Source organism: Pongo pygmaeus, chromosome 12, assembly GCF_028885625.2.
Source record: "Pongo pygmaeus isolate AG05252 chromosome 12, NHGRI_mPonPyg2-v2.0_pri, whole genome shotgun sequence".
Classification (NCBI taxonomy): Eukaryota; Metazoa; Chordata; class Mammalia; order Primates; family Hominidae; genus Pongo; species Pongo pygmaeus.
In genome coordinates this window covers 64,435,762-64,459,437 of record NC_072385.2, presented here as the reverse complement: position 1 = coordinate 64,459,437, position 23,676 = coordinate 64,435,762, and the positions used below count along the sequence as shown (strand labels likewise).

At 40.4% G+C, this 23,676-nt stretch overlaps 1 protein-coding gene across 7 annotated transcripts in view; it reads left to right on the top strand.

Annotated features, from left to right (window-relative positions):
* The window catches only part of ANTXR1 (ANTXR cell adhesion molecule 1), a 237,497-nt gene that overhangs the window by 65,448 nt on the left and 148,373 nt on the right, over positions 1-23,676 (top strand). For all 7 annotated transcript variants that reach the window (XR_010123091.1, XM_054474123.2, XM_054474126.2 and 4 more), the window contains exon 9: positions 12,431-12,491. Coding sequence is in view for 6 of the 7 variants with exons in the window: in XM_054474123.2 (XP_054330098.1) it covers positions 12,431-12,491 (61 nt within the window). In the remaining variant the exon portion in view is untranslated. The remainder of the gene's footprint in view (positions 1-12,430; positions 12,492-23,676) is intronic.

Below are 23,676 nucleotides of genomic sequence, written 5' to 3'. Positions count from 1 at the left end.
CTCAGCATCTGCCAGCCCTCCCAGACCAACCCAGGAAAATTCCAGCATGGCTGTGCCTCCATGCTGCTCTCCCTTCAGGGTTTGCTAGGAGCTCCAGCAGAGTAGAATGCAGAGTGGGAAGTAAGAAGCTCAGAGCCCGGCAACCCACAGTTTCACTGGCCCACGTACTTAACACTTAGAGATCCTTGGACATTTCTTGTTTGGAAACAGGGACTGATGATGACTTACATCATAGGCTTGTTTGAGGATTACAAGGATTACTGGTGAAAATTCCTAATATTTTTCCAGACACACAATAGGCACTCAAAGCATATGAGTTATTGCCTCTTCCAATTCCCTTCCCCATCATATGAGGGATATTAATGTCAGCTTCCCTTGATCCCCTAAACATTCTTGAATATGCATAAAAATCACTTGAGAATTATGTTTGCAATACCTATTCCCAAGAGATTCTATTGCATTGAGTTTCAGGTGGATCCAAGGGATCCATATATTTCAAATCTGCTTTTTTTTTTTTTTAAGTGCCCCAGGTATGCTTTTAGAACATTGACATATCTGACCTTAAGAATACAGAATTGCAAAAATTCATCCCACCTCAGGTTTGGAATTTCTGTCTTAATTATGTTCCAGTGACAGTTGTTTTATTCAAGAAGTGCTTGTTTGCAAAGAATATATGCCTCCTCAAGCTACCTTAACCAGAAAGTGGAAATTATTGATAGCATAGAGAATTATCAGACCCAGTTATTGGTCCACAGGTGAAGGACTCCTACTCTAAATTATTTCTGGGGTCACTGTGGCATACTTGACAGTGTAAGCAACAAGAACTACAATAACCATGTAAAACAACAACCCAAGGGATGCAAAACATGATTAATAGCAGGACTGGGGGCCAATCATGGATCCTTAAGAAGCTCAGAGGTGGATTATTCTGGGCAGGAGTCCTCATGAGAAGGCAGGGCAGACCTGAATCATTGAAAGACCAGGAAAAGGTGATGGGTAGCACCAAAGGAGAAATATTATGACCTCAACCTAGAGGCTGGAAGACAGAAAAGCATACTCAGGGGTCAATAATAATAATAATACCTATCTATCTAGTGGGACAGTTTGGGTAAAGGAGTCAGGAGTAATGGAAAATAAGCCCAGATATTGGGTTGAAACCAGATTAACATGAGCCTTGAAGGGGTTTTGCCTCTAACCTATAGGCAGTGGTTGTAGTTACTGAAACAAGTTAAGAAAATAATCTGATGGCAGTGCTTGCATACATAGGAGGGAGACTGGGGATACCCAGAGACTGTAGGCCAATTAGGAGGCAATAGTCCTGCCTTAAGATGCCTAGATTCTGAAAAGGGACAACTCTTATCTGTTCAGACGTTCTTATGAGCCGTGTGCCTAACTCCAAGTGTTGTTTCCCACACAGATGATTGGACTTTTTTGTATGCATAAATCAGTGTTGTCCTTGAATACATCAGCCTTAGCAACTCACCCAAGCTCAACATGAGCCCAAATGTTTGTAAAACTTCCTCCATCCCCAAATGGAAATAACTGCAAAGATCTTTAAGAAATTTTAGCGAAACCATCATTCAAAATAGAAAGAAAACTAATTTGAGACTTCAGTCTCCAAACTTTTAGCTGAATGATAACATTCCTGTGAGCTTTTATCTGTGAGTTATGCTAGTGGTTTTGATCCTTCCAGTACTCGAAACCCATGTTTATGGCAGTTGTTCATACGTTTGCTTGGACAGAGAAACAGAGACAAGTAGAGCGAGCTCATCTTTCTCAAATCAGACAGAAATAATTATGGCCTAAAAGTTGGCTAACTATTTTTAAGAAGTAGATTCATTTCCCCTTTTGGATACTGAAAAGAAAACTCTCAATTTTCCCCCCATCTGAAGCCTCTATCCCAGCTTGTTCCCATGAATGTTGTTTTGTGGCTGGTTATTTTCTCATAATAAAATAAGACTGGGCTTAATTATCCAAAATAAGATTGCAGAGCAGCTTCTGATAAGCTCAAATTCTTCACAAAGTTTTCTGCCCATAATGCCCATATTTTTAAACCTTAAATTAATATGCAGGGGCTAGTATTTATTCATACATCAGATACTCATTGAAAGTCTTTTATGGCAGGCTCTGACCATTCAGTATCAACTAAAGCATGTAGAGGCTCTGTCCTGGTAGAGCTTACAATCCAGTGGGAGAGACACATTAAAAACAAGTAAATAAATAATCATGTGGAATTAAAATTGTGATAACGGGAATAAAAGAAATAACATGGCCATGAGATTAAGAGTAAAAGGGTTGAAAAAGAACCCAGGTTCCTTTGAAGAGATGAACTGAAGGACGTAATGGAGCCATCCATTGGAAAGGCATGGATAGAATGTTCTTGGCAGAGCACGGCCCAGGACAGTGCATAGGAGAATGAAAGACCAATGCTTAAAGTGAAGAATGGCAAAAGATGAAATGAAGAAGCAGGCAGAAGCTAAATCCAAGGACAATAGGAAACTATAGCTAGATATAGAGTCTGACAACAGAGCGATCAGGCTTGAAATCAAGACTCAGGAAATCTAGACATCATGACACTCAGAATCCATAGCATTTCAGCCTTGAAGAAGAAAACCCACTGTGACTTGAACATGTTCTCTCTATTAGCTCCTCTGCCAGGCACTTGGCCACCACTCTCTGAAGAAGGATTTAGTATCCCCGTTTTATAGATGAGGAAACTGAGGTGCAAGAAGGTTGGAAAAACTGCCCTCAGGTCTGCCCTCTGATAATGGTGGAGTGGGGAATTTGAACTCAGCTCTGGTTCCAAAGATTCTGCTCTTTCCATGACATTTGGCCATGAATATCTGAGGAAATGGAAAATCACCACTGGATTACCAGAAGGCAGTTGCCCAGGGCTTGGATTCATCAAATCCCCAGATGCTCTGCTTCCTCAATCTGATGCTCATGTTTTGATCTTTCCACTGTTCTTTAATCCTCTCTCCTTCAAGAGGAAGTACTTATGTGTCAGATTTTTTCAAAACGTTCCCACTTGTTTTCCATTTTAGTTTCTTAACTGAGAGAGATAGGAAAAGAGCAGAAGGAAATTAACAGCTGTAGAGAACTTACTTTGGAACCAGACATTATCCCTTTTTCCCATATAATATTATCTCATTTAAAAATCATGACAATGCTGCAAAATAAATATTCCTATTCCAATGTTACAGATGAAGAAACTGAAGCTCAGATAACCTGCCCAAGACCACACAGCCCTAAGGGGGAAAGCAGGGTTAGAACCTGCTTTTTCCTTGACTCTAGAGCCCATGATTTTTCCTACGTCTATTTTCTTAGGAAGGTAAAAATAATCAAAACCACCATTCAGTGAGTTCTTACTATGTGCCAGGTACTGTGCAAATCATTTCACATAATCATCTCCTTGAATCCTCATAGGTGCCATTTGATGTAGAAATCATTACCCCTTTTATAGAAGTAGATACTAAAAGTTCAGAGAGATTCACTAACTTGTCCAAGGTCACACAGCACAGTGAGTAGTGATCCCGAATAGACTCAAGTCTTTCTAATGCCCACGATGTGAATGCCCACTGTGCTCTACTAAACAATGCAGGCAGGCCAGGAAGTAGCTCCATTTCAGAGAGGAAGACACTGAGGACCGAAAAGGTGAACTGGCTTGACAGAGGCAAGACCAGAATCCCTGTAGCCTGATCTGAATACATCGTGGATGGGCAGGGGAGCACTTTGCCTCTTACTACCAGGTGGAGAGCACCTCCAGAAATCATTACTGCCCAACAGACGAAGTACCATTGTCCTGAGAAGCTGGAGAATTGATACAGGCTGAAAGGAACATCTCCCCTTCCACACTTGCACAGGACTCTACCTCTGAGCACCATGACAGTTTTCCCGCTTGCTTCTGCAGAATATAGTGATAAAATTACAAGAAGAAGTCTGGATGGTTGGAAGATTGTAGCCCTTTAAGCCAGTAACACTGTAAAGGAAGAAACTATTCCTGTGCCTTCTCATATTGTGGCTTCTTCAGGGAATTTCCACTGACCACAACTGGTGAATTTAGCACCAGCCCTCGAGCAAAAATATGAAGCAAAGGTCCAGCAAGGCTCCTGGGTCTTTGTTTGCCTTTTCAAAGTGTTTCAGGCAGTGAAACAGGAACCTGCATGAAAGCTGGGTTCAGATAACACCGAAATGGGTCAGCAGCTTTGAATCCCAACACTTGGCCTGGTTACCGCGATGCCAGCTCCTCCTCCCAGCTGTCCGCACTTGGTGTGCAATTGAGGGTGGTGCCTGAAACCAAGGACACTGTCTGAAAAAGGAGAGCCCATAGTTGCTGGCCCCAAGTCATCTGCATCTAGGAGAATTTCCCTAGAATAAATATTTAAGCCGACATCAGGCTTCCTATTAAGGAGAGTGAGTCAGCACATAGAGCTTTCTGCATGTTTGATCAACAATAAACAACAAGCATTGAGCAAACACAACTATGTTTGCAAGGATTTCTCGCAAGCTGTGGTATGACCATCCTTGTTATCAGGGAAACTGTGAGATCAGCGAAACCGAGGAATCAATCTATTCCATGGTATATATAAATTTATTTTATTTATGAAAACCAGATCCTGTGCTGATTTGTCCCTTCCACTCATGGGAAGCAATGTAACCCCCTAATCTGGCCCAGGCCCTAACAAAGCTGTGATAAAAGGCAAAATCTGTCTTCAAGGCTTGCCTCCCAGCTACTCTTCCAAGACCCCAACAGGAACTGCAAAGGGTTTTCCTATGATCAAAATTCATGTCACATTCCCAAAGTCCTGGAAAGTGCCTGCCTTATTGAACTAATCCCTTTTCCAGGGCTAGCAGATGGGGAGGCACATTTCAGCAGCAGCAGCTCTTCTCATAAATCAGGCTTGTTGGTCACTGGAGGCAACCTCCTTCCCTTCCTTCGCCCCATCTGAATCCTGTCCAAAGGCACCCTTCAGTCTTCCCATCTCTACAAAGCCTGCCCTGCTCTCTCCTCCTCCATGAGCTCTCCCTGCCTTGGACTCCTGTGGCACCAATTGTTGGAAGCTCTTGCTTGGCATGTGGATCTGTTCCATGCCGTCTGCCATTCCTCCTGGTCACATGCTAAGTTGTGCAATCCCAAAGACTGCCCCGTGTGTCCTATTTCCCATGATATCCAGGCTTGTGCTTTGCATGTTTATTAATTATAAAGCAACACAGAGTACCATAGAGCTTTTGTGACCCAGGGAAGACCTACACTGCACAACAAGAGGGCAGTCTGTGGCTCTGTTTCTTGTAAAATCCCCTCAGCCCCTCCCCTCCCCTCTCTTCCAAGATTGCATCTGTAAAACATGGCATTCTGGGCACCATTCACATTAGCAGGCTTGGATACAAAACATAAATAGAATCAATTGTAATTTCTGTAGTGGGCAGAAAATCTTTTTAAAAAAAAATCTTTTGCCTCAGCAGTCATTAATTAGACTCAGATTTTGCAGACACTCAGGCCCGGCATTTCTCCTACACTATTATTTCTATTCAGCTTATTAAAAAGTCCAAATTGAACAAGAATTCCCAGAGCTTGAAGAGGCTACAAAGATTGCAGAGGGGCATGTTCAGTTAATCCTCAGATCATTCCCATTCTTCCTGCAGCCCCTCCTATACGGAGGAATCTGCTGAGACCCACTGTAAAAGCAACAGCAGAATGTTAGAACGAAATCAGCTCCCAAGAAGGGACACTCACTTTTGCAGTCTGCTCATCTTACTAAATAAACCACATTTTGAAGTTCCCAGCTCTCTGAGCTTTTCTCCTGCAGACATGAGAGGAAAATGGTTTAGTGGGGAAACAAATGAATTTCCTCACTTTTAGAACCTTGTTTATCCTACACTCCTTCGGATCAGATTTTCATTGAGTGTGAAACTAACAGAGTAGCATCTATTTAAGTGAGTGGGGTGCCCTCCCTCAGACAAAAACTTTGGCATGTTTTAAGAATAAGCTTTATTGTTTAAGATACACAGACTGCTTCAAAATGTGTTTTGTTGCATGTAAGAGTGGTATAATGTATTTGGTATAGTGTATTAGTGTACATAAAATCATATATGAATCCCAGAAATACATGTGTATAATATTCCATATTTGTATTTGTAAAGTTTTTTTCTTTTTTTTTTTTTTTTAGAGATGGGGTCTTGCTATGTTGCCCAGGCTGCTCTCAAACTCCTGGCCCCAAGCAATTCTCTCACCTTCACCTCCCAAAATGCTGGACTTACAGGTGTGAGCCACTGCACATGGCCATATTCCATTTTTATTTAAAGTCAGACTCTGTAGAACTGACATGGATCTGGGGTAATGTCCATGGTTAACAATATGTGTGCCTGTTAAAGTGTGGAGCAGAATTTAGTTAGAAAAGGCAACTTTTTTTTTTTTTTTTTTTTTTTTTGAGGTGGAGTCTTGCTCTGTTGCCCAGGCTGGAGTGCAGTGGCGCGATCTTGGCTCACTGCAAGCTCCGCCTCCCAGGTTCACACCATTCTCCTGCCTCAGCCTCCCCAGTAGCTGGGACTACAGGCGCCCACCACCACACCCGGCTAATTTTTTGTATTTTTAGTAGAGACAGGGCAACTTTTTAAACATTTTATTAATTAGAGATTAAATCATTTCAAAATTCATGGGGACAACATTGACAGTCCTGAAGATGTGTTTGAGCCAGTTGTGTGTCCCAAGCTGCCTGGCTGTCCTCAGGCTTATCCAATGTGTTTCTGCCGTCAGCTGTAATAACGTTTGTGGCCCTTCTGTGGGAGGCTGAGCCCCACCCGCCAACTACAGTTCTCTATGTTTTTCCCAAGAAAAGGGGTTGAGGCCTTTACAAAGCTGGCCGACCTAATACAGCGGATTATGATATATCTACAACATTTTTTTTTTAAGGTAAGCAATTTTTTTAAAATGAGGTGTTGAAATTGGCCTCTTGGGAAGGCAGCAAGTCCCCAAAGATGGTGGTACTTAATCAGAAGAGGGGAGTATTACAAGATGCAGAATATGAACTTATATTCAGAAGACCCTGAGGTTACACTTATAGGGGGAAAAGGAGATTAATACATAATATGCTATAATACCAGTTTATTAAGACATGCAGGAAGTGTCTTAATTCCTGCATGTCTTTTATTCATTTATTCATTTATTTATCCAATATTTATTTAATGCCTACCATGTGCCAGGCTAGTCATTGTGAATATAATAATGGGTAAAAACAAACCCAGTCCTTCTCCTTGTAGAGTTTATAATCTAAGAAGACAGTGACCAAACAATAAAAAAAAAAAACAGTGTAAATTATAAACTAGGATAAGTTATCTAAAGGATGGCAGTTTACATTAAAATGTGCATGGATATAGAGATATTTCATTGGTCAAATCACCAGCACTTAGGTGGCAGAACTCATACTGGATTTGGAGAGTGACAGAGAGAGCAAGGTTAACTTAAACATTCAGGTTTTTGTCTTAGACAACTGAACAGATGTAAATGGTCAGTAGACACTTAACCATCGTTGGCACCAGCATACTTCAAATCCCATACATCTTTAAACCAGAATTTGCCCTTTACAACAAATAAGACACCAAGGAACATGCTCTGAAAGACTTTCTGAAATATGTGTGAAAGCAAAAGGCACCTATACCATCAGTGGATAAAAGAGGTTGGTCCATTATAAACACACAAAAAAGTTATCCAACAGGAAATGGCCAAGTAAATAAAGATTGGTTGTTTATTGAAGCAAGAAGCAGAGCAAGTAGAAAAAAAAATGCCGTGCCTATGATAAGGGGGGGATTCCTTATAACTCTGTGCAGATATTCACAATTCTATAAAGATTCTTGAGAAATCTCTGCATAAACTGAGAACTTCATGACAAAGGACATTAGATTTTTAGAATTTGAAAAAAATAAACTCTTATATACAATGCAGACTGGTCCACAATGGATTTCACTTTAAATATATCAAACAGCTCCTGTAACTTGGCAAAGTTCTTTTACATCTGCTGCCTGTCTTACTCATCCTCCCACCAATAATCCAATGAGATGTACAAAAGTAAACTTACCAGAAACAACACATTGCAATTATTTAGCTCTTTATGGATTTCAAACATACTTTTCCATCTATTTTCTCTTTGAAATCTGTTCAAAAGTTGGCAGGAAAATAGCATTAACCTTGGTTCAGTTTTTGTCAGCAAATATGATTAAGCAGAAGACCAGTAGTGGGCAATGGGGTTTAAGCACGTGTGAACCACAGTCCATGCCCAAAAGTAGCAGCAGTAGCAATAGTAATGACAAAGAAATAGTTAACAGCAACTGTTGTTTGAATACATGCCAGACATTCTCTTAAGTGCTTTACTGCCAAGGTCATTTTGACCACTCTTCTTGGTGCCTTATTTTCATAAGGTGCTCATGCTGGCTGGTGACCCAAGGGTTATTAACTATCTGTGGATCAATCACATCTGCCTAGTTCTGTCTATAAGACAAAAACCTTGTCAGTTTTCCTTGATCTCACGCTCTCCCTCACTGTCCAATCCAATATGAATTTTATTACCTAAATCCAATTGATTTTACAAACAAAATCTCTCTGCATTCATGACTGTCATTTTATTTAACAATCATACAGCCCTTTGAGGTTGGTGTTTTTCTTATCCCGTTTTACAGCAGAGGAAACTGAGATTTGGAGGTTTGATAACTTGTCTGAGTCCACATGGCCAGTAAGTGATGGGACTTGGAATTGAATACAAACCCATTCAGAGTTCAAGTCTATCTTCTCAGTCTCCAGAGCCTAAGTTCTTGATAGTAATAGCTACCATTCGTTGATTACTTATCAGGTTTTAGGCACTGTGCTATGGGCTCTGCCTGTGTGATCTCATTTAATCTTCCCAACACAACAACTTCATGCTAGTACTTCAGGTAGATACTATTGTTATCCCACTTTTATAGAGAGGAAACAGGGACTCAAAGAAGTTGTGGAACCTGCCCAAGGTCACACTGCTCATGAGTGAGTTGACCTCAGCTATTTGATTCCAGATTCCAAGCTATTACTCAGGATACTAAACTGCTTTCCAAAATTGGGGTTCAGAAAAGTTAAGGGATTTGTAAAGGAGCATAGGTCAGGTAAATACGGACCAGGGCCAAGACCCAACTCTTCATGTGGGATTATACTTGAGGTGTGCAATTATCTTATCCCTCTCTCCCCGGCAGATCAATCATACCCTCACCTCAAAGCCTCTTACCTCTAACATCAGCCCTACCCAGTGTGAGTCTCTTCCACTGCATCTAGTGATTTCCTGTCAGTGATTCCCCAGTGCTGTGTCTACACCTCTGCCATGGCTACCACTGCCCGGGCCTCCCTACCCCCACACAGTCTCCAGTCCCTGAGCTGATCTGCTGTCTGCTACAGTTCAGACAGGCTGATTACCATACAGTCTTGGCTGCTAAGAACCACGAGAACCCTTCAAATCCACCAATTGCCATTGTGACTTCCTACCTTTTGAAACCAGACATTTCAAATGAGTAGGAGCTCCAGTCCCAGACAAATCCTGCCCATCCCCCTCACTGATAAATTTTACTCTATTGGCTGTATTGCATCCTTCCAGATGTTTTAAGTTAAGATTGGGAAAGCTGTGTTTTTACTGGATTGAATCACAGTGCTTGGCTGACATTTTTTGGCCCTCCATACACCCCTTAGATTTATCAGCTAATTGCAGACACTTTGAGAGAATAATACAGCATGTGTTTATTATGACAACCCCTGTTAGTGTGCCTTTGTGGTTAAAGATCCACGGATGGTTCCTTTACCAATCCCTGGTTAAGGATCAGAGTTGGTTCAAAAAGGTTGGTTGAAACTCAGGTTGGGTGAAAATTTCATGTGTGTGTTTGGGGAATGGGGACAGGACTAGTCCAAAAGCTCTTTTTAAATTCTTGGACTGTTTTGAAGTCTTTAGTCTTGGATGATAAAATGATTTATTAGGAGATGTCAAATGCCTGAGGAATTTTATTTAAAACATCAAAAAACAGCTTTGTGTTGTTCTAATATCACTATTTAATAAGTTTCTCCCTCTGGGCTACCTCTATTTCTCAAATGTGGGCTGTCTGGAGACTTGTGCCTGACGACAAGTCAAAGGGGGTGGCTTCCTCCCTTGGTCATGGCAGCCACTGGCTGAAGTACCCCATCAAACAGGAAGAGCCCAAGAGCAGCAAGTTCAGGGATGGGTGAATGGACAATCTTCACAATTCAGGCAGGGCTGTCTGGGATGAATCACTGTGCACCAGGATGCTAGCAAGTCCCAGTCCTAGGACGGCGCTACATGCACAAGAGACCGAAAAGACTAGATCAACCATAAGACACTGGGGAAGTCAGCAGGGAAACACAGGTGCCCAGGATATATCCTTGGGGTCCTTGTTCCCAAATTAGACTGACAATGAGTGGAAAACAGGAGCTCAGTGTTTGCCCCAGGTGCCCAGAGCAGGTGTGTGAGGACTGCTGACTCTAACAGAGATGGGCAAGGGACATGGGAGTCTGGAGCATTCCCTTCATGCTACAGTCAGGATAGACTTAGGGACCAGGGAGGAACTGAGGCTGCACCTGTGTCTGGGATGGGTGGAGGTGGCTAGGTAAGCCAGAGGCTGAGGAAATGAGGCAGAAGCTGAAGGAACTAATTACTTCCAACTGCGGAGTCAGGAGGATGCTGCAAACAAATAGGGGAATCGAAGTACAAAAATGCCATGAAGTTCTACAGAGTGAAGGAAAAGTAGCCAGAAAATCTGAATTTTAGAATTGTCAAGGAGAAATGTTGCTTTTGGTGACATTCAGGTACATAGAGTTACCTAAAATACATGGTTGGGAGATAACCTATTTCAATGAATGCATCTTAATATTTTCTTAAGCATGTTTGTTCATTTTCTTTCGCAATGCTTCTCTATAAGGATGCCCAGATTTCTCTCTGGAATGGGTAAATATTACCTCTTCTGAGAAACTGATTTGTTTTCATTCCACAGATTGAGAAAGCTCATAAATATTGGCTGTCCTTTTCGTTTGCTACTAGAAAGCTTGGAACTAAGTCCACTCTAGCAAGGAAATAAGCTCCTCACAGCATATTTTTTCTATGCTATTCTCACTTCTTGCATCATCTTCCCTTTATTTTCCCTTTAGTCAGCCCCACATTTTCATTTATTCTCTTTCATTTGTGTCTTGTGATATATCACTTAAGCTGGAACAAAGAAGCATGTGTAAATGAATACAACGATGCAAATAAATGGGCGTTTCCCAATGCTAAAAGATGCTTTCTTCTTTCACAGACTTTAAATTTTATAATCATATCGTCAGTTGTTTTAACAAATGCCCTTTTCAAGAATAGAGAAAGGGTTTCCTTCAGCCCTCTAAACCATCTCAAATTCCAAATTCAGTAAAGATACTGCATTTGGTTGGTAAATTAACTCAATGTCTTATACTTGTTTAAAATACTTATTCAAATTCTAGAATCAATATTCTCAAGGTAGGATTTATAAATGGTGGAGAGAAACCCCGCTCTAGCCAGCAAAAGTCTTCATTATTAACTCCTGTGAAGTCACAGTGCTCTGCCGACTCTCCACTCAACCCTATAAGACTCATTTGTGGACAAGTGTACATTTCCATTTAACTAAGTCTCAGGAGGTCTTCCTGAAGAGTGAGGCACAAATGCCCCCTTTGAAGCTCACATTTTCCAGACTTTTCAAGCAAAAAAGGACCTCTCAGTCATCTGACTATGCAGCTTCTGTGGAGAGTTGACCATTTCCATCCTATCTCTCCAGCTCTATCTAGTATCACTCTCTTATTTCTACTTTTCAAGCTGCCTTTGTTCCAGTTCAAGAAGTCTGTGTACTTTTTCCTTCTCACCTTTGCTCATACCATTCCCTGCCTGGACCCTAACCCTCCCCTAACCCACTCCCTTTCATTTGAGTCCCATCCTCAGCTCCCAGCTCTTCCATGAAGCCTTTCCTAGCACACCTGCCCCAGCGTCTCCTCCATGAACTCTGCAGCTCCTACTGTCTACTCTTTCACCCTTGCACCTACCAATAGGAGTGGCCATTGGCATTTATCATTTCCAGTGTTAAGTCCCATTTCCACAACCCTATGTTAAACCTCTGCAAAAACTAGGACTGGCATAGCATAGGCTCAGTAAATACCTGCCAAAAGAGCAAATGAATGAATAATTCTTAGGGCTTTTAGGACACCCAACAGCATCTAGCACAATCTGGCTTGATAAATGTTTGGTATTGGTACTAGTCAAGATGTTACACTCCTCCCACCCCCACCCCCACTGCAACCAAATGTCCTTGAACCTTGCTATCTCTATCTCAGTAGCTAAAAGCAAAACCCTAATTCTGTCTTTGAACAAAATAAGCTGTGCATTGACTCTTTTATTTCCTCTCCTCCTAGATTTTGAAGAAGTCCTGCATCGAAATTCTAGCAGCTGAACCATCCACCATATGTGCAGGAGGTAAATTGAAATGAAATGCTAATTGCTTTCATACAATTGATGATATTTTGAGTTCAAGTCACATATGTACTTCATTGGTGGTGGGTTGGGAAAGAGGAACAGGAAGGGGTAGGGTGAAAAGAGGAGTTGAAATTGCTAACCGAATTTGCTCCAAGGAAAAAAGGAAAGAAGCCACATGTAAGTTGTTTGAAAGTTAAAAAAAAAAAAAAAATCCATCCAAATTCTCTTCTTTCACTGGGTGCGGTGCCTCATGCCTGTAATCCCAGCGCTTTGGGAGGCCAAGGCAGGCAGAGCCCTTGAGGTCAGGAGTTTGAGACCAGCCTGACCAACATGGTTAAACCCCATCCCTACTACAAAATACAAAAAATTAGCCAGGTGTGGTGGCGCTTGCCTGTAATCCCAGCTACTTGGGAGGCTGAGGAAGGAGAATCTCTTGAACCCGGGAGGCAGAGGTTGGGTTGCAGTGAGCCGAGATCCCACCACTGCACTCCAGCCTGGGCGATAGAGCAAGACACCATCTCAAAAAAAGAAAAAAATTATCTTCTTTCGTGGGACCTAATTAGAAGGGAATTGTAGAAATACTGGATTCTTACACTGAATACTGAGTGACTACCAACACCCTACCTCTGGATAGAAATGGAATCACCCCTCTTTTTCATGAGGCCCTGCAGATACCAGACAATCATAGTGGTCATAGGCCATACTGGAAATACTGCTATACTAAAGTTTTTAGTTGGATGCTGGCCATCTCACACAGTTAATATATTTATCTTAATTGTTTAATCTGCCAGTCCTCACAGAATGGTAGTGGACGGCTCTGGTTGTCCCTGTAGAGGGCCATATAGTTTTGTCATTAATAAGGAAGTCTCTATGTAAAGAATTAGCCTTCTTCGAGTCACAAGATTTTCTCTAACTGATCAAAATCAGGGTCATGCTCTTGTTTCATATTTAATGGACTGCTTAAAACTTCAACCACATTGGCGCTTCTCATATAATTCTTGACAGGTTCCCCATCACTCTTCTTTCATTCATTTGAAAAGTATTCTTAAGTGCCTGCTGCATGCCAGGCACTGTGCTAGGTGCTGGAGATAAGGAAGGAAAAACTCTCTGTGTGAGTTCCTGTCCCCCAGAAACTTGCGTCTTTCACCATTGAGAGTTTATTGTTGATATCACCTTTTCAGCCTCCCAAAATACAGTGCCAGTTATTAATTTGCCAACAGAAAATATGTCATACAACCTGATAAGGTAGGAAGCATTAAAGGAAGAACTCTCAGGCCTCTTCAGACACTACACACATCAATGTTTATGGCATATTTTACTGGTATAAATGAGGGAACTCCTTAAAGATTTTATTCCAGTTTCTGGGCTATAGTTTAGAACAATCGAAAGACTTTTAGGGAGTTAGATGCACTAAAAAAATCGGTACCAGCAGCAAAACATCACGTATATATGTAAAGATATAAAGTTGTTATCAATACGTGGTAACTAGTTATGTACATACATAAATATACAGCATGCATACATAAATACATATGTACATACATAAATGCATACATACATAAAGTTGTTAGCAAAATACTTGGTAACTAACTATTCAGAAATATGTGCTAATTTCCCAAAGAAAGGCAATCCCAAGAGATTACCTACTGACCTTTAAATAAATTGCTACCTGACCACACAGATGGCAGGGGTAAATGTGATTGCCACAGAGTTAGATTGGTGAGAATCTCTTTAAGAATTCAGAAATCTTACCTAGGCAAATTTGACAAAAACATATGATCACATGAATGCAGCGCCAGGGCTTCATAAGGGGCCTGTGCAGTGAGGAGCCTCAGTTAGGCTTCATGAATTTACCTTGAAGATAAATTCACCTCTGGGCTTTGTGTGATTCAGGTAGTGGAATTGAGTAGGATATTTGATTAATTAATTCTCATGTAGTGTGTGTGAATTGTTTTATAAACACACATTTTATAGTTCAGTAATTTTAAAACAATTAGAAAATAAGGGAGTTCCTTGACTGCAATTATTGCATTCATGAAGAAAACCCAGACTTTGAGTTTAGCAATCTAATTGGCTGTGTTGTGCAACCTTGGAATGAATCAGAAAGTCTAAAGACAATGAACACAATTTCTGTTAATTCACTAGTATAATGAACTCCCTTCCTGTAGGCTCCTTGAAGACAGAGAAGGAACCTTATTTCTCTCTACTTCCCACTGCCTAGCAGAGTACCCAGCACTCACTAGGTGGCTAATAAATGTTGACTAAATGTCTTGATTCATGTATTCGTTAAAAAAACAATGCCACTGATATTTGCCTATTTGACCCTTATTAATTCCTTTCACCAACCATAAGAAGTTAATATACTTTGAACTGCAACTAAAATGAAGCAAAATCTAAAATTAATAGACAAAGATAGAGTAAGACCAAAGTAAAAGGAAAAATCTCCACCGCTTAGACAATGGAAAATTGCCTTTGTAAATAATTTTAACCTCAAAAAGTAAACAATATCCCTTATATGTCATTAAGGTGTTCAAGACAATAAAAACACCACAAAAACAAAAATGACACAGAAATACCAGGGTCCACAGGATCTGATCATATCAAATTCATAGATTTCAATGTTTCTCATCAAGTGAAAAAGAAAAATAAATGAATTAAGAATTAAAAGATAATTTTGGAAAAGCTAAGAAAAATACAAGAAACAAATACACAATCCACTAATAAATTTAAACAAATTAAAGCAATTCAACAGATAAATTATTCCAAGGTTATTTGGTAGAACCAATAAAATAGACAAATCAGGTAAATCCAATCTAAGGAATCTTTCTTTAGATTTTCTTAAAATCTCTGGCTTATGTGCAATATTACATATTTTATAAGCAAACAACAGTTATCTGTATCAGAGTAAACTATCCAATCATATTATCTTTATTTCTTATAGAGAAAAAATTAAAACAAGACACAATGATGAAAGCTAGAACTAGGTTTCGTAAAAGGCAAGCTCCCACCTCTCAAATTCAAGTCGTAAGGGTTTAAACATGCTGATTACAGAATAACATTTCTAAGAAGAGAATGAAACTCCCAAAAGATATCCTACATCAAAATTTCTTCCATAGATTTCCTTGAAGATTTCTTGTTGACCATTCTCTGGAGTAAACATAGCTTTCAGGAAGCCTGGGAGCCCATTTCATTGTCCGGATGCCCGTCAGATAGAGCGAGGCGTAGCCCCTCTGTGACTTTCATTAAGCTAGTTCAAAGATACAAGTATTTATGTGAAAGTGCTTTGAAAAGTATAAATTGTTATGCAAAACAAGATGGCTTGTTATCAGCATCATCTTAATAAGGATTAAAGGCCAGTGTTAGAATCATGATGTTGATAATGTAATACCTAGATGAGAAAAGCATTCCTGTATGTTTCTCCGCTGAAAGAAAATTGGGGAAGAGTATCTGCAAAATGATTAATTAACTCAACATGTATTGGGGGAGAGAGTAAAAAGGAAATAACTGTTCAATTTCTAACGTGTAATGGTGGAACCAATCCCTAGACAGATATATAAAGAAGGTAAACTTTGCCTTCATCAAAAACCTTTCCTCTTAGCTTCCTCCCTTCACTCTGTGAATTCCTTCTTTTCCTTGGCCCCTAGAACAGTCCCTGCTGTGGAGCCCTACCCAGGTCTGTCCTGCTCAAGACACTCTCTGCTGATTATTGCATTCCCCTAAGACAGTGATCTCAGCTGGCTCTCAACCCCAGCTCAACACCAGCAATGGTTCTGACAGCAAACTGAGCTCTGGGCGAGGCAGCGAGATAATGACAACAAAGCCAAAATCCAGCACAGGCCTTTATATGTTGGGCTGCACATAACAAGGTGTAATTTAATGGGACAAATATAAAGCACTGAACTTGGGTTCAAATATCCAGTTTCACATACAGACAGGTTTAGGGAATCCTGACTTAGTAACAATTAACGGTAAGATAGGAGAAAAGATAAGAATGATCATAGTTGTCTTGCTCCCCAACAAGAATGCCTCTGACTAAGAAAAGCTGACACAACCTTAGGGTACATCAATAACCATCCAGTGTCCAGGTCAGGAGAACTAACAGTCCTATTCCATGTTCAGACCATGGTTTCAAGTCCCACATTTTAAGAATGGTATTGACAAAGGCATGTCCATAGGCGAAGAGGTAATGGATCTGGAAATCACATTATAATTCATTCATGGATTCATTCTTTCTTTCATTTCCTTCTTTCCTTGCTTTTTTCGTTCCTTTTCTTTCTTCTTTCCCTCTTTTTCTTCCTGTTTTCCTTTCTTACTCCTTTCTTTTCATCGATTCTTAGTGTCTTTTATGCACCAACCCACATGAAAATATATCAATACAAAAATGCATAAGACTTAGTCCCAAATCCACCCATACCCCTATGAAACTCACAGTTCACTCTGGAGATAGTCATATGTTCAAATAAATTACAAAACCACGCAGTAAGCACTGTAGCAGAGGTCTGCTTACAGAGTAGTGAGAGCACTAATGAGATGCCTGTGCGATGAGGAAAAACTGAAGTCATCACAGAGACTGAGGCCAGGAATTGAGATACTCACAAGAGCATCTTTAGGTATTTGGAGGATTCCCATGCAGAAAGAAATTATTAGGCTTATTATGTATATAGCTCCAGGAGACCACCATGGAGGGGTTGGGGAGGAATTCAGTGAGGCAGATTTTGGCCTACCACATGCAACTTGTACAACTAAAGCTTTCCAACAATGGAGTGGATGGTCTGAGCTCTCCCCCCCGTAGAATCATGTGAGCAGTGGCAGAACGGCCATCTGTAAGCAGATGCTATCTGGAGAAAACCTCCTCTGGGTCTCCTTTACAGCTTCAGATTTCTAAAGACTTAATTCAGTTTCCACTAAGGTATTAATGGCTGATTATTTCTCAATAACTGAGGAAACCAGTATTCCTGGAACTGTTTTACATTTTTAACTGGAACTCTTATTGGGGAGAGGGAATGGAGAGAATATGTAATCTGCTGCCATCAAAAAGAATTCCAGCCAGGCACGGTGGCTCACGCCTGTAATCCCAGCACTTTGGGAGGCCAAGGCGGGCGGATCACCAGGTCAGGAAATGGAGACCATCCTGGCTAACCCGGTGAAACCCTGTCTCTACTAAAAATACAAAAAATGAGCCAGGCGTGGTGGCGGGTGCCTGTAGTCCCAGCTACTCAGGAAGCTGAGGCAGGAGAATGGCATGAACCCGGGAGGCAGAGCTTGCAGTGAGCCGAGATGATGCCACTGCAGTCCAGCCTGGGCAACAGAGCGAGACTCCATCAAAAGGAAGAAAGGAAGGAAGGAAGGAAGGAAGGAAAGAAAGAAAGAAATCAAAAAGAATTCCAATCACTGCATTGGTAAACAGAGTGACGCTCTGTCAAGAAAGAAAGAGAGAGGGAGGGAGGGAGGGAAAGAGGGAGGGAGAGAGGGAGGGAGGGAGGGAGAGTGGGAGAGAGGGAGGGAGGGAGGGAGAGTGGGAGAGAGGGAGGGAGAGAGGGAGGGAGGGAGGGAGGGAGGGAGGGAGGGAGGGAGGAAGGAATCCAATCACTGCATTGGTGAACATATATAGGGAGAGAGAACCTTCCCAGAACTCCTCCACTCTCAGAGGTTATAAACTGGCAGCCTACAAGTCCTATCTGATCTGCATATATATTCTTCTTGATTCATACCGCATTTTTTAACTTAAATTTATTGCTAACATTTAGAAAATCAGATTTCACCTAAAAATACAGATTTTCATCTTGACTTGAAAAATCAGAACTGACAACACTGAACCTGTATTTATTACAAGTTAATGATTATTGAGGACTGAATAACTTCCTTTAAAAGAAGCGTATACACTTTCCAGTTCACCATACTCCTCACCACTCTCCATTGTCACCCCAGTACCCAGGCCAAGCATGTGGTTGCCATTTAGCATGGTGCTTATGTCACTGTATTTACAGTCCCTGTTCCAAAACATGCAGGAAGTCACCTGCTATGTGGAAACCTTTTGTAGCAACTTTGACATTACTTGTATTTCAGTAATTCTGCTCCCAATATAGACTCTTTTTTAAAGTTTCTAATTAAATATTTTTGCAGATTAGCTTCTGTTTAATTAAGAATATGGACCCATTCGGCCCTGCCTAATTTAGCTTCTCTCTGGAAAATGCACGCTGTGCCTGAGCACAGTCTTTCTGTGGTCCCACTCATGAACTATGAACTTCCATAGTTCACAATGTGCTATGTAAGCAAGGATGTCAGGAAGGAACTAATTGGAATCAAGTGTGCAACTTGCCAACTGCTCTACACTTGAAGTTCTTGTATTCCAGAACCGGAAGGAAGTTATAATTAGCTCCTCACACTGTCATTTCAGCAGCAGTTGTATTCCTACTGTGTTTCCCACTGTTTCTGATAAAACTGGGTGAGTTGGCACAAAAGGAAGTTCTCTTAAGGTGTCATGTTTACCATTTGGAAATTTCGATGTTTAAAACAGACACATTCAAGCAACATCAGATAGTGGTGTATTCCTCTCACTTTTCATTGTTTTTCGAAGCATTCATTTCTGACCTTTGGCCACCTCTTCTAAATGGATTGCTTCATTCTCTGCTCAATCTTTCCTTTCATTTAAAGACATTTCTATGTGGAGGAAGGACTCTCATTTACAAATACAAAACAGCACAACACTTTGGAAGAGTTTTGGTAGTTTCTTACAAAATTAAATATACACCTACCATATGGCCCAGCCATTCCACTCCGAGGTTTTACCTAAGAGGAAAGGAAATCTATGTCCAAACAAAGAAAGACTTGTGTACAAATGTTCATAGCAGCTCCATTTTTAATAGCCAAAAACAACTAAAATGTTCATCCACAGGTAGGTGGATAAACAAATTACAGTTTGCCTGTAGAATGGACTAATTAATACTCAGCAATAAAAAGCAATAAACTATGTATAAATCTCAAAATAATTGTGGCTGTGTACTAAAATAATTATGCTGAGTAAAAGAAGCCAGACAAGAAAATTACTTACTGCATGATCCTATTTACATAAAATTCCAGAAAATGCAAACTAATATACAGTTCCAGAGAGCAGACCAGTAGTTGTGTGGGAGTGGAGGTAGGGAGGGCTGGGAGGAGAGATTACAAAGCAACACTAGGAAAGTTCTGGGGGTGACAGCTACGCTCACTGTCTTGACTGTGGTATTATCTTATGATTGTATACATATGTCAAAATTTATCAAATCATACACTTTATGTGCAAGTTATTATATATCAATTATGTCTCACTCAAATTGTTATAAATTAAAAACTACAACTGAAAAAAGTTCTAGAACAATTCAGGCCTCAGAAAGCACCCATTATGTGTCAGTCCCTACATTCTATTTTTGATGTTCCATGCCACATTAAGCATCTAAGAGGAGAGCAAATTCAAACTGACTCACAAGATGAAATATCCCTAACAATAATTTGGCACAAAAATCTTGGGTGACCAGAACAAGTGGAGAATATACAGATGTCTCATTTTAGACACAGTGAATGATATGCAGTCTTTATTGAGGTCATCTCAAAGCTATGTGTTCCACATTTCCAAAAAGAAAAAAGGAAACCAAAGAAATAAAAGGAGAAAACAGAATGGAATAACTCTATCGAACTACTTACTGACCTTATTTTTTCTTTTTTTAAATTGAGCTATATTTCACATGCTATAAAAATCACCCTTTTAAAAGGTACAATTCAGGCCAGGCATGGTGGCTCACACCTGTAATCCCAGCATTTTGGGAGGCTGAGGCAGGTGCATCACTTGAGGTCAGGAGTTTGAAACCAGCCTGGCCAACAGGGTGAAACCCTGTGTCTACTAAACATACAAAAATTAGCCTGGTGTACTGGCACATGCCTATAATCCCAGCTACTCTGGAGGCTGAGGCAGGAGAATAGCTTTAACTTAGGAGGCAGAGGTTGCAGTGAGCCAAGATCACATCACTGCACTCCAGCCTAGGTGACAGAGTGAGACTGTGTCTAAATAAATAAATAAATAAAGTACAATTCAGTGGTTTTTAATATATCACAAAGTTGTACAACTATAATAACTATCTATTTCCAGAATATTTTCATCACTCCAAGAAGAAACCCTATACCCATTAAGCAGTTATTCCCCCATTTCTCCCTCCCTCCAGTCCTGGCAGCCACTAATCTACTTTCTGTCTCTGTAGATTTGCGAATCTGGACATATCTTATAAAGGGAGTCATGCAATATGTGGCCTTTTGTGTCTTGCTTCATTTAGCATAACGTTTTCAAGGTTCATCCATGTCATAGCATGTATGAGAACTTGATTTCTTTTGATGGCCGAATAATATTCCATTGTATAGAAATACCATACTCATCAGTTGATGAACATTTAGGTTATTTCCATTTTTTGGCTGCTTTTAATAATGCCAGTGTGAACGTTAATGTGTAAGTTTTTGTGTGGACATAACTTTCAATTCTCTTGGGTACATGTCTAGGAGTAGAATTTGGGGGTCATAAGGTAATTATGTTTAACTTTGTAGAAGAACTGCCAAACTTTTTTCAAAGAGGCTGCAGCATTTTACATTTCCACCAGAAATGTATGTGGGTTATAATTTCTTCACCAACAGATGCTATTGTCCATCTCTTTTTTTTCAGCCATCATAGTGAGTATGAAGTGATATCTCCATATGGTTGTGGTTTGTATTTCCATGTGACTAATGATGTTGAACGTCTTTTCATTGACGGACCTTATTAAGCCTCAGAAAACAAACAGGATTAGACCTGGCTGGGACCGGAATAAATGACCACCTTATCCTTCCCCTTTATTATCTTTCTGTGTCAAGATATGTTATTTATCTATTCAATCACTCAATGAGCTCATCCTGAGACTGACTTAGTCCTGGGTTAAGGCACAGCCCAGCATTCAGAAGAAATAGAAATGTTGGCCTCTGCCATCAGGAAGCTTTCATTGTAATTGGGAATAACAGTGACAAAAGAATATAGATCTTAAGGAAACCTTAGAGGATAGATAACTTAAAAGATTACATCAAAGACCATTTTCAGGTGGAAAATTCCTCCCTAAAGCCCTGCAATTTTGAGGTACTTCTTATAGGAGCTGCAAGCCAACATACAAGTTGCCTAAAATCACAGCTGTACGTATTTTGAAAGGTGGGTTCAGGGCTTTGTAGATTAGTGGAGTTAAATCACTATGTCCTGGTTCTAGTGTGTCCTGGTTTTCACTTACTGGCAGATTCATTCGAAAGGGTTTTGTTATATAACGTCTATGTGTGAAGAGCTGACATTCTAGTCAGGCTGCTGGGCCAGATGTTTGGGCTCTTCTGGTAACCAAATGTGTGCACTAACACAGACACCCTATCAGGCAGGATGGGAGCTCACCTCTGCCCTGGTGCACTCCCCAGAGCATCATTTCCTCCATCGTCTCCCCTGGCCTAGGGGGTTAAATTGTTTGGTTTCCACCATTGCCACATCATGTATTCCTGCTGTCTTTCTTCCTAAACTCCCTGAGGTTGGGCCAAGCAGACATGCAGGCAGCCTCTTTTATAGAGGATTTAGCAACTCAACTGGTAACATTAGAACATGGTGTTAGAGAATAGAGTTTGGCATGTGGCCTGCATTTCCACAGTCTTCTCTTCCTCTGCTGATCTTTGAGGAAACAAGAGAAGTAGGCACAGCAGTGAGGCAGAAAACATTTGGAATCAGCAAAAACGTCAAACAACAGATGTCTGTATGTCTGGCATTCAAAATGGACACAGAAATAGGTTTCTATAGGCTTAACTGAGCAAATAAGAGAAGATTCTTCTACAAATGCTTGACACGTACTAAACTGCTTATTGAGCCAACTGAGGAATCTGTCAGATGCCTGACAGACGTCTAGAGAAAACTACTAAGCCCATCTTTCTACATGTAGCAATTGTGCATTTGCGTCAACGTGTATGTATAAATCCTTCCTAGTCATAGGACTTATGCTCTTGAAAAAACCATAGGCCCATCACCTTAACTTTTGGATATGAGTCCCAGTTTTTCTGCTTTACTAATGACATGACTCTGGGCAAGTCATTCAAAATGTCACAGTCTCCATTTCCTTACTGTGAAGGTCTCTTACACTTCTAAAAAGCATTCTTTTCTAACTTGTACTCCTTGTGGCACATGAAGTGTCTCTGCATTCTTTTACTTAAATTTCAGTTTCTTGCTTTACATCCAGGCCTGTTCCACTTTTTTGCAAAAAGAGCAAACCTGCCTAAAATTAAAATAAAATAAGCTTTAAAAAAAAAAATCACAACTTCAACTCCTAAATGACTCATCTGTCAGAAGGCAGTGAGTCCCCCTTTTCACATGGTGGTTCAGGAGCTAATGGCTGAGTTCTAAGGGCATGACATTTGATGCCTAACAGACCTCCATTCCAGTTCTGATTCTGACAGTTACCAGCTGTGTGATCTGGACAAATTACTTAACTTCACTAAGATCAGTTTTTCTCATCTGTACCTCCCCAGGCTGTGGTGAGGTTTAAATGACATCAGACATGTACAATATTTCACAGAGGGCCTGACTCACATTGAGGGAGCAATTAGCATTAGTTATTATTGTCTTGGCAAACATGACCTCTAAATTAGTTTCCTGGGACTGAAGGTGGCATATACTCATGACATTTATTAAACTTTGAGAGTCCCGTATACTAATTCTCTAATTTCATTATTCCTCCAACAAAAAGTCTACATTTAGATGGCAATGTACTGTGTAAGATCCATATTCACAAACATTGCATTTTTTCCTCTGACCTTTAGTCTATTTCTCTTGTGATATGCCACATAGCATTATCCCAAGCCCCAATTTTTAGATACAAAAGGATGATAAAAGTGAAATAAAGTGGAACACTGACCATTAGATACCAACAAACTTAAGCAAATATTCCCAAGCATTTAGCCAACTAATTATTGGGTTTTTTCCATGGTAGGACTATTGTAAAGGATAGTTGTTTTTCCTTAATAATGATTTTATTCATGTGCATTAATCAAACATACATTATGCCAATGAGAAATTAATATGCAGGCCAGCAAGATATATGATCTCTTCTATGCAGAGACAAATGAGTACTACACTGAGGGGCTGATATCAATCCAAGTAGGTAGTGCTTGGCAA